The sequence below is a fragment of the Euleptes europaea genome, chromosome 1 (genome assembly GCF_029931775.1).
Source record: "Euleptes europaea isolate rEulEur1 chromosome 1, rEulEur1.hap1, whole genome shotgun sequence".
Classification (NCBI taxonomy): domain Eukaryota; kingdom Metazoa; phylum Chordata; class Lepidosauria; order Squamata; family Sphaerodactylidae; genus Euleptes; species Euleptes europaea.
This window is the reverse complement of record NC_079312.1, coordinates 99,267,372-99,279,438: the sequence shown is the minus strand read 5'-3', so window position 1 is coordinate 99,279,438 and position 12,067 is coordinate 99,267,372. Positions and strand designations below refer to the sequence as shown.

The window sequence follows — 12,067 nt, the reverse complement described above, 5'->3', positions numbered from 1 at the left end:
AGCCTTCAAGGAGTACGTATTACCCAGCTTTTTCTGGCTTAAAATAAGCTGATACTTTTGTATTCCCAAATCTCTGCAGTATATCTGCAAAAAAACAAACAAACAAAAAGTAACAAAACACCTGAGACTCTCATCCAGCATAACAGTGTTTGTAACTCAAGAAAGGGGTAAAAGTAATGAGGAAAAATTCAGCCTGGCCTGGGGAGAATGAAAAACGGCTAAAATGTAAGTACTCGTAGAGACCGTTTTTCAGGAAATCAGAATGCAACAGTAATCCCTTGAGGCTGGGAAATACAGATGTTTTACCTTCAAGTTCAATCTCACTGTGTAGAAATGGCATTCTCCTAGCACTTAAGCCCAGATTGTGGCTGCTAGGAAAACACTGTTCTCCTGCCAGCACTGTTCTCCTGCTATGTTAACATGCATGCCGGGGTTGTGGACTTCCCCTCCACAATGCATGAAACATCTCCACAGTTGTACATGAGTGAGATTGGTCACGAGTCCTGTATAACTTTGTATTAATCCACTTGTTTTTAAACATACATATTTTTAATTTTTTAAAAGGGCAAGTTCTTCCACAGCATAATATGATTGTGACTTTTGTTCTTTAAAGGCTCTTTACTTCCCATGGCCATTATTGAAATTCATCTGCCCCACTGTTATTTTAACGGGCCCATCTGTCTTTCCTCTCACCGCAAAACCTCCCTTCCTTTCCATTTGGACTGTTACTTTACGACTTAGGCAGGTGTGAGGACTTCCTTGGGGAAAGTTTTCCATTGTGCAGAAGAGGTACAACTCTGCATTTGTACTAAGGCATAAACCCCCATTGACTGAGGAAGTGAAATTGAGGGAGGGGGGTTAAACCCAATTTACTTCCAATGTCATGAAGAAGCAGCCACTTTTCACCAGTTTTGAAGCTAACAATTTTATTTTACTACCACCAGCTCCCCTCCCCAATCCATTAACGTATTTGGCTTAAACTAGCTCTATAACTATTTCTCATAATATTCTGGAAGCTTGACATTATAACTGATTCCTCTTCCTCTGGGTTTTGACAGATTCCTTCAAATAGATTTTATGGCATGTGGATCTTGTGTCCAGTTTTTTTAAAGCTACATTTAACCTTCCATATTAAAAATGAACTAGTTCCTCGTCCTGAAGAATTTAATATATCATTATAAACATATTATTTATTAAATTGGTCTAGATTCTTCAGCCAAACTCAAAATATAATCTTAAAGGTTGTTTTATATCTTTTAACCTAAGCCTAATTGTTGTAAACTTTGTGTAGCGGGTTTGCTGTTTAGCATCATATTTCAGTCTGCATAGTTTACCTACAGGTGACATTCTTTCTTTTATGCTTCTCAGTGGAATCCCCACTTGAAAAGTGGACACATGCTGATTTTTTTTGTGTGGTACTTGTTTTTGTTGCTGGTGGTAAGCAGGGGAAAATAAATACATTTTCAGAAATAGCAGCACATAAAGAGAAAACAGTATTAATCGATAGTTTCACACTGTGCCAAATGCTGTCATGCAAGAAATTTGTTCATCCTCTTCGTTGAAACAAAGCAGGAAAATCGCCATCACATCTCATCAGGTGTCAGGATCTAGAGAAGCACACTATAGCTCTTCATGCCAAGCAGGGCTTTCATCTTTTCCCCAACAGTGAGCCTGCATGCTGCATCGCAGGCAAGCTTCTCTCTAACCTTCGGGATCTTCAAAAGCAGTTTGGTGCTTAGTGGGATAGAGGAGAGGAATGAAGATTAAAGGCCTAAAAGGTGCATATACAAAGTCTTTTTCATGCATGAAGAAGATAGCAGATGGACCTACCCATGCATTAAAGTTTGCTTGATTTTTTAATAGCGTGGCATTTTTGAGTTTCCCCCCCAGAGCAATTCATGTTTTAAAGTAAATGTGAAATTGTAACATTTTTCTAATTTATAAAACAGCTTTCCAAGAAGTATAACATTTTTGAAAGGAAGAAATGTACACATTGATTGCTTATTATCTCTTTTAGCTTGGCTATAAATTGGTGTTTTAAATGGGTGGAACAATTTCAGAAATCATTTGCCCTTCCTCTGTAGATCTGATAACACAGATGTGATGGGAGAATAAGCTCCTGTGTGGTCAATGTGTGATTCTGGCTTAGGCCTGAGTCATTATATGAAAGGGCCTTGTGTCTTAAATATCTGATGGAGTCTCACAGTTGGTGTGCACTTATCCCTTTGTAACTCCCAACATGAGATAACTGCTTTGGTCGTTTACATATAACAGACTACAAAGGCATGTTATTTTCTCATTCAGTCCAGACTGGCTAAGCAAAGACTGCATAGGATCTGCTAGCAGTGTTGGGACTCACAATGTGTCTTTTTCATATTATAAATACACCCTTCCCTTATTATGGCTGCCATCCTGAAGTAGTTCAAAATTTAGTTTCTGCTCTCCTTGGGAATTTGGATAGTTTCATACATTTCTTCAGTTTACCACAAGATGGCATTAAGTCGTTTTGGAGCTGATGATTTAGTTAAAGAAGTTTTGTGTTTGTGAAAACTGTTAACAGTGTCCACTGGTAAAGCAGAACCTTCAGCTAAGGCTATTGACCTGTTTTCCCCGTATACATAGCATATACCTATCAGGTAAGTCAGAAGTGATTTACCACTCTGTCTGTTGCTTAGACAGATTCTGCCTCCTGTTTTAATCCCACTTTTTTTTTACACATGTAATAAACTGTAACATTCAGTAGTTACATTGTAGAATCAATGATTGCCCTTGACGTGGTGTGGAATGGAGATGGGAAACATACTGTGCTTTCCCTCTTCCTTGTGTGTGAGATGACAAGTCCCGTGTGTCTACACAGCGCACCAAGATGGATGCAATTTACAAATGTTCCTCTTTAAACATGAACGTTGCACTTGATAACACTCTCTGAACCACCTCATTGTAAATAGATACTTTATCTGTTGGGTTGTAAAATGGTTACAGACATGCCTGCACACAGCGTTTTGCAAGTGGGGCCTTGGCTCTAATTCATTTTGCTCAGTTTCTTGAAAGCTACGTGTCATTTATACATAGACTGTGCTGATTCTGTTGAGCCATCCAGGGAACATAATAGAAACATTGCAATCAGCATGCATGGCATAGTTCATGTATGTGAAAGACTGGTGCCCTACAGTACACAGTTCGAAGCCCTTCTGATATATTTTGGTAGAAATTTCTCTTACTAGCTAGTTGTTAATTGCATCTGAAATTATGAAGGCCCTATAGTGGAAATGTGGTGTTGGAAGAGAGTGTTGTGGATACCATGGACTGCCAAAAAGACAAATAAGTGGGTTCTAGATCAAATCAAACCTGAACTTTCCCTAGAACCTAAAATGACTAACCTGAGGCTATCGTACTTTGGCTACATTATGAGAAGACAAGAGTCACTGGAAAAGACAATAATGCTAGGAAAAGTAGAAGGCAGCAGGAAAAGAGGAAGACTCAACATGAGATGAATTGACTCTAAAGGAAGCCACGATCCTCTGTTTGCAAGACCTGAGCAAGGCTGTTAACAATGGGATATTTTGGAGGACATTAAGTCATAGGGTCGCCATGAATTGGAGGAGTCTTGACGGCACTTACACACACAGTGGAATTTTGCCAAGTTTCTTCAGGTGTCATTGAAATAGTCTTAAATCAATTACCTTTACAAGTAGCCACAGCTCACCTCTTCAGCGGTGGCTCATGAAAGCTCATACCCTGCCAGAAATTTCGTTAGTCTTTAAGGTGCTACTGGACTCCTGCTCTTTTCTACTGCTATTGACAGCCTAACACAGCTACCCATCATGATCTGCCTTTACAAGAAAGGATTCATGGGAGACTCTTCCACATCTAAAGGGAATGAGAAGAGTACATACTGTTGTAGCCCAAAACAAAGCGTATGAAAGGACTCAGAACTATACAGGGAGAAGGTCACCTTTACATTGCTCACCATCGAAAACAAATAATTGCTTTAAAGTCAGCATTCTTCATTTGGCTCAGATGAGTGAATATAATGTATTGCCTCTCCAACATGTGACATTCTAAACTCCCTTAGGGAAAAAACACAAAAAATGCATCTTGGTGGCTACACCATGAATAAGGTTAAGAATAACCACATTGTTTCACAGCACTCAAAACAGATATAATTTTTTGGGGATCAGATGGACACATGGATGCGAAGGCTGTAGAAGACAGAGGTATAATTGGTTGGGGGTTCAATAGGTCTTGAATGTCAGACTTTGCTGGGTTGGGTTGCAAGACCTACAAAAAGCCACACTTGCATTTTAGGAGTACTTCTTGGGTTGTATCTGGGTTGCCAACTTGGATGGTAGACCAATGGCGACCCTTCCTAAATAAGCTAACCTGGCCACAGTGATGCACACCCTGGTGGCTTACAGACTGGAATACTGGAATGTGCTTTATGCAAGGACGTTTTTGAAAAGTTCTCACAAATTTCTGTTGGTTCAAATGTGTGTGTCTGACTAGGGTTGGCCTTTGTAAACACATTATACCAGCTAAAATTCCAAGCCCAGTGCCAAGCCCAATATTTATGGTTTTAAAATATTTGGGGCTAGAGTACCACACAAACTGCCTTTTCCAGTATTAACCTACTCTCTTGCTTATATCACTAGTGGAGCATCTGCTGCATGTTGTGCTGCCAGCCGAGCTTTTGGGACATGTGCACATGACAAGGCCTTCTCAGCGGCAGCACTAAAACACTGTGGTCCCCTCCCCCAGGATCCATAGCTGAACAGTAACCACAAGCAGGATCATGCATAAATAAACAATACAATCAGAATAAAAATTGTGATTGTCATCATCAGCCCAGCCCAAAAGCCTGATGAAAAGGGGTAGTTTAAATATGTTTTGTGAAAGCTTGATGCTTTTATGTGTTCAGTTGATTTAAATATAAATGAAATAATTTGCATTAAACGATTAACTGAATTAATTTAGATACAATTTAAATATAAGTTATTTTAATTAATTTACATTAACATTGTTTAATTTTTTTTCTGGTTCCCTCCTCTCTAAGCCACCTTAGTAGTTTTCACTGAAAGGTGGGCTTCTAAAAAAAAAAACACAGGGGAATGGAATTTCCCCCTTACCTATCTTATTCCAATCAATGCTTTGTCTTGGTAAGGAATCCCTGTCTGTTTCGCCTTTTATTTATTTATTTGATTTCTAGCCAAGGCCGGGCTCAGGTTGGCTGCCACCAATGTGGAACTGGAACGCCGCCATCAGGTTTTAATATGGATTGTTACTAGAAGCTTTTAAGTGTTTATTAATATGTATTTTATTGAGCTGTTGTTCTATGATGACTTAACCCCCCTATGAGCCCTGCTCTGGCAGGAGTAGAGAGGGGTATAAATAAAGAAATAACACATTGTCTGGAAAAACGTTAGGAAAATTGAAAGGCGTTCTAGGCTTTTGCATATTCTGTCTATTATATATTTCCTCCAAGGAGCTCAGGGTGGCACATAAGGGTCTTCCATCCCTATTATTCTTACAACGATGCTGGGAGGTTGGCTAGGCTGAGAGGGAGTGACTGGCCCAGGGTCACTCGTAAATATCATGGCAGATTAGGCTTTGAACCTGCATCTCCTGAGTTTCAGTCTGACAAGTCATCATACCACATTGTCTCCATGAGGGAAACATTCTGTTTTGATATTGCCAATGCACACCGAATCTTAGCAGATCTTAATGCAGTTCCTCTAAGGTCTTGAAATTCCTAGAGCAGTTTCACATTGGATTTAGAAGCTTTGGGTGGCCATTCTTCTTTTTTTATTATACAAGTTTCTGGATTTCTTCTACACAAAAAGTTCAGACCATGAGTACATTGTACACAGAGCCACTTCCACTGAGCAGTAATATATTTCTCCCTTGAATGTCTTTTGTAATCAGCTGAGGGTATAAAAGAGAGAAAGCCATATCGGGTTTTGAGGAGTATCATGTGGAAACTAGTACTAATAGTTAAACTGTCTACCTGCTCGTAAGCTCTTAACATCTCCTTTATACTAGACTTTGTACAAACTGAGTCAATATGTGTCTAAATACTTGGGTAATAGAGTCTTCTGTTTAGTGGGAGATTTATGCAAATGGCTTTTTTGGTCGCACACGAATGGGTCTTAACATGCAGCAAGATTCATTGATAATGTAATTACACTATCACTTGCCATTTGAAAACAGCAAGCTGCATAGAAGCATCAGATTCAACTGCCATAGAGTAATATTTGCATTCTTATACTTCAGTTAATAAAAGTATTCCTGCAATGGATATAGCAATGCATATTATAGCTGGTATCCTGTAAATTTTATTCTCCTCCCTTCCATTGTTTGTGATAATTTTGTACATCTAAATGTTATAATCATTGGCTTGTATCCAACAAAGTGTTGGAGAGGGTGGAAGGAGACCTGACTGTGGAGTGCATCTTCCTCACCTTTGCCCTCCTCCTGCAGCCCAAAATCCTCCCTCCAAATGGAGCAGCATTTTGGGGGAAATTTTCGGCTGCAGCAGGTAGGGGAGGTGGGAAAGGAAGCAGAAATCCTTCTGTCTGCATAAGCACTCTGTTGAATCCGAGATATATTTCGCTATGCTGCTGTCTTAGATTTAATTCCTTCATCATCCGCCTTTGTTCCTTTTTGAGGGGAAGGGAAAGTCTACTGACCTTCTTAATTTGTTGTTAGGAGTAGCTCTCCCATAACATGACTTTACATTCAAGTCTACAGTTGTACATTGTGCATTCTTTAACTGCCGTGTGATTTATTGGGTTTATGTTTTAAAATGCATCTATGTAAGTGAGAGCAGTCTCAACTGTTGAGATCACAAAGGGATTGAAGTTAAGGATAATTCTGTAGGAGTAGAACTAAATTATGAGGTGGGGTGCAGACCATTTGATGGCTGCTTTTAGCCTCAGAATAGTGAAGTGTTCAGGGATGAGAGAAAATCACTTTTACACTGCCCTCTTTGTACTTTGTACTTTGTGTTATGCCCTGCTGCTAATACAGGTCACCAATTTTGGTTTTAGGGCTCTCAGAAAGCTTTATACCAGGAGCCCAACAGCAAGTCAGTAGTAATCTGGGAACTGCTGGTCTGCTCCAAATAAAGCATGAACTACATATGAAGCATTGTAAATAAACAGTGCCACAAATACTCTTGGGCTGTCATGGTTACGGTATCACCTGTGAAGCAGGTCTCCTTGCTTTTGAACATAATTCAAGTCACGCATTTACGCATTTAGTTCTTTATAGTAACCTAATGAGCAAAACTGAAGATGTGTTAAGTAAACAGATACCAACAATAAGGCATTCCCCTCCTGCACTTCCCTCTTTGATTTAGAGGCGCAACCCAAGAAATACCATTTAAGTATCAGCCGTGTGGTGCAAGTGAGTCGATGAGCACTGAGAGATTCACAGCGTACTGTGCTCCAGTAAAATGGCCATTCCCCTTGAAAGACGTGTATCCTCAAGTTTAATATTACAATATCAAAAGCCAGGTGTGACGGACAAGGGGGTAATCCGCAGAAAAAGCTCGGAGACCAAGAGTGGGCGGAGCCCAAGAGCTGACACCCTGTTTTGTTTGTTATCTTTAAGAAGCCTCTTGTGTCGAATTTCTCTTAGCGGTAAAACAAGAAGTGGGCCTGGAGAAGGAGAAAAATAATCTCACAAATACACTCAGGCTAACGCTTTTCCTCAGCATACACAGTCAGGCTGAGAGTGGGTACTAAAGAGGGTAAAAGGGGGTGCGTCATACCAGCTTTTCTCTCCAAACATGTGATGATTGATTATGAGACCCATTGATTGTGAGGCCTTGGCGTCTGTTCCGAGACAGGACGGATGAGTAAAGTACTGTGTACTGCAAATTGCTGTATGCAGCTATTTCAACGGTGGGTTCCCGTGACCGTTTTCCCTTCATCACAAGCTCCCAGAAATTTCCATTGCAAGCTCCTTGGTGAAATTTCAGTGTAACCACAGATGACATTGTGGTCCATGAATATGGCATCATGATTATTCAAGGTTCTGTTGGGGTGAGGCTGGGACTTAGAAGACAAGCCATTGGTCAAAAGTTTCCATCTCATTCGGTAACTTTGAAAGTGTCTTGTAGGCTAGATTATACTTCTAAAATCCATGCTTAATATGTTTTGAGTAGTCATATTGAAAGTTTACTAATCAGAAATAGTTCTCCTTAAGAATTTTTTTAAATCTCAAATAGCCATGGCAAACAGTTGACATATATTTGCTTGTTTCCTAACCTATTGAGATAACCATGAAAATACTTCTTGGTTTATGAGTGAGTGTTAGAGAATTTTCTTCCACCCATGTGACACATTGTGAAGTTTACACACTCTTAATCTTTCACCTAGTATCCCAGTCCCATGGAGAAACACGTCACAGCTGTAAAAACAGTAGAAGAGAAAATGGGTAAGCTGGACCGTTTCCTGTTTGATTTCAGTGTTCAACTGAGCTTCATTATATTTCAGCATTCAGTTATTTAAAGCACCCTTTTGAGATAATATTGAGAATTATTTTACTAAGACTTCTAGGTATTGGAATTCATTTGCTAACTTTGCCGGTGCAAAGGGCACTACACTGGCGTAGGGGTACTGGACAGCAGCGCAAACCTCAGGCGCCAGCGCTCCTCCCCTGCAGCATTTGTCCGGTGCAAGTACTCATGCTGGTGTCCAGGGGCGGAGGCGTTCCCAGGGTCGCTGCTGCCTTTAGGTAACTTCCAAAGCCCTTTTGGGCCAGGAAACACCCCCTTTAACTGATGCGGAGTTATGCCTGCTAAAAGGCAGGCATAGCCCTGTGAAACTCTCTGAAGAGTTTCATGGGGCTTGGGGGTGGGAATCTATTTTTAATTCCCCACCTTGCCACGGCAAGCTGCTCTGGAGGTGGTGTGACTGTGCAGCCCCAGAGCACAGCGTAAGCCTCCCTCCCCCCTTAGGATTGGGCTGCCCGACTGAAAGAGAGGGAATGTGAGAAAGAAGAACATAGCAGTCACTTTTGATGGACATCAGTTGGTAGCAAGTAGCTGATTACTAGTAATCAGTAATGGAGTTAGGTAATTTTGGGCTCTGGACTTAAGCGTCTGAACCCCCCTTTAGATAGTAATGCTTTTGTGACCGCCCCCCATCCAATCTGTGAGTCTGGGCACTGGAAGAAATCCTAAAGTCCTGGCCTTGACAGCACCACTGCTAGTATATAGTCTTACCAGTAATAATGTCATGTTTGATATCTGGGCAGTGGCCAATAAAATGGGAGTAGCCTCTTGCTGTACTTTCTTCTCAGATGAGCAGAAATATATTCTTTTACATGGATGTGGTCTCTGCATACCTCCTTGTAAACAAGGCTCCCGAAAATACCGGTGTTGCAGAACTTTTAGTTGAACTTGGGAACTGATAGTTCCCAGTACCAACATTTCTAACCAAGACTGTCGAGCAGATGGAATCACTGGCCAGTTGCCGTTGCAAATTAATGTCCACACACCTTAATACTCTGCGACTCAGAGTAGTCTGGGAACTCAGCATTCAATGAGCTGTCTCTGTATCTGCCCCAGAAAAACTTTCTGGTCAGCTTGGGTTTCTGAGTCTGGGACGGCAGAGCAACAGAAAGCAGGAACAAGCTAGGGTGAAGGAAAAGGGATTTGATGGGGTGCTTCCAATCCAAATGCTAGTGAGAGACGATTGCTGCAGTGAGGAGATAAAATGGGGCAGGGTTTCCACCATAAACTCTGTTTCATTTTTTCCCAATGCAATTTTTTTAAGGCCCGGGGATTGGGATGACAAGTTTGGAAGTACCAAGTTATTTTTCAAGTGTTTGAGTTTTGGACTTTCAATCACTTATTATATATACAGTCCATCCTTTTTCTCTTGAGAAATATCAGTTTATGACCCCTTGTAAATGTGTCACATCGAGAAAGCCAAATATACTGCCAGAATGTTTCTTTGACGCGTCCTGCAAAATCCTTTCTCAAAAAAAAAAAAAAAAAAACCCAGAACAAAACAAAAAACAACAACAACCACCCCAAAACAAAAAACTTTGTGAGAAAGATATTCTTATCTTCCAGAGCACTCTTTTTTCCGCTGGGCTATTTGCCCAGTCAGATCATCAATTAACAACATCCTGAGGTTTCTGGAGTTGATCGAGATCATTAAATATTAAAATGCAAAGTGAGTTTGGAAGCCAGTCACGCTCTCATTGTAGCTCAATCATTGTAATTTGTGACTTTATTTTTTTTTAAAGGAGAGCTTTGTTCTTGTCATTGGCCCAACTCAATATAAAAATAAATGTTAATTGTTCAAGAGAATTGCTCGAGGCCTCAAAGGCTGACAATGGTGGGCGGAGAGGTATTTTGTGCTCCTTGGATGTACTTCGGAATGCAGAGTGAGCAGAACGAGCCGCCTTGAACCGAAGTGCTGACCTGGGAAGATATTTGAAGCTTGCGGCTAGCAACTTAAGTGCCTCGGAAATTAACTCCCTGCCTGCTAGATGCCAAACCTTTCAGTAATTCCAGTGGAGTTCTAGCCAGTTATGTGAAGGTTGCATTTGGCACTGGCGGACGATGCTTTGTTATAGCCAGCAGTGATGCCAGTAAAATGCTTGATCCAGACCATCTGTTCCCAGACTGGTACAGGGAGCTGGTGTGCTGAGGTGGGCCCAAACGCGCCCTTTTTGAACGAAGCAGATAATCCTAAAACTTTTCATTACAGTCCATCTGGCAGATAGGCAGGGATCCTTTGCTTCTAAAGCATGAAGGGAAACTAAACCCCTCCATCAGATACATGCTTGCGAGCTTGCCTGCCTGTAGTTTCAGTGCCATGGTGGTGTTTATTTTGCTTGTTTCGAACTGTGAAAAAAGAATCGTGTTTGCCAAAGCAGCGCTGTTGTAATTTGCTTTGTTCTTTTACACTCAGATTTGTCTACAGGGATTATATACCGGAGAAGGATTGCAACGTGCCAGAATGTAATCCCACAGATTTTAAGAAAGGTAATTTATTTCAGCCAATGCTGAAACATTGAGTTATTCTAGTTTGTTAGGATATAGGAACAGTGCACAAGTTTGTGATACTGTTGCCCCAGGAAAAAAATGTCCACTTGGCTAAGAAGATGTTAACTAGCTCATGCAACCCAAGTGATAGGTAGATAGGACAGTGTTTCAAACTCTTAATCGCTAATTCTGTCCCTCAGTACCTTAAAAGGGCAGTTATTCAAAGCAAGCCCTGTCCTCAGCACGAAGGTAGGGAAAAGTGTAGTGATTATCTTATAGCCTTGACTAAGGTGTCTTGTTCTGTTGATGTGATTTCTTCCATTTAAGCTGTCTTCTGCATCAAAATTCCAAGTTTCTACATCTCTCTATGCAGATACAGTGAGTTCCACTAAACCAGAGTTCCCCAACCTTTTTGTGCCTGCAGGCACCTTTGGAATTCTGACAAAGGGTGGTGGCTGCAGCCACAGAATGGCTGCCATGGGAGGTGGAGCCAGCCACAAAATGTCTGCCACAGTTTACCTTCAGCACGTAGGCTAGTAGTAAATCACCATTTTGTTAACATCGATGTATCATACATTCCAAGTTCTTCAAACTTTTTGTCAAAAGCTATTATCCAAGCATTGAATCAAGTGGAGATGTTGCATCTATTGTAGTCACAGATCATGATGCGAAGATATCTTGCTGTTTGAAATATGGGCTGATGAAGCTTAGACGAAATGGTGAAAAAGATAATCCGGAGTCCCGTCCCAAAGTTGGCACCCAGTCACGGTTGCAACTCTGACAGCGCCGGGTTGGGCTACAGGCTTCTGTCTACAAACTCCAAGCCGTGTTTGTTTTGAATTATATACAGCAGTTGGATTGTGTTCTATTAGGCTTCTTGGTTGCAGTTTAAGTTATCTAGTAAGAGGTTAGACTGTGAACTTTTGAAGATTTGTCTTTTGACAAATGTTTGAATTGTTTGAAGAACTTGGAATGTATAATATATCAATGTAATGGAATGGTGATTTACTACTAGCCTAAGTGCTGAATTTTTTCCCATTCTTTTTGAATTAGCAGCATAGG

At 40.8% G+C, this 12,067-nt stretch overlaps 1 protein-coding gene across 2 annotated transcripts in view; it reads left to right on the top strand.

Annotated features, from left to right (window-relative positions):
- Positions 1–12,067, top strand: part of PRELID2 (PRELI domain containing 2) — a 39,479-nt gene that overhangs the window by 7,147 nt on the left and 20,265 nt on the right. For both annotated transcript variants that reach the window (XM_056864707.1, XM_056864700.1), the window contains exons 2-3: positions 8,382–8,439; positions 10,932–11,005. In XM_056864707.1, coding sequence (XP_056720685.1) covers positions 8,382–8,439; positions 10,932–11,005 — 132 coding nt within the window. The remainder of the gene's footprint in view (positions 1–8,381; positions 8,440–10,931; positions 11,006–12,067) is intronic.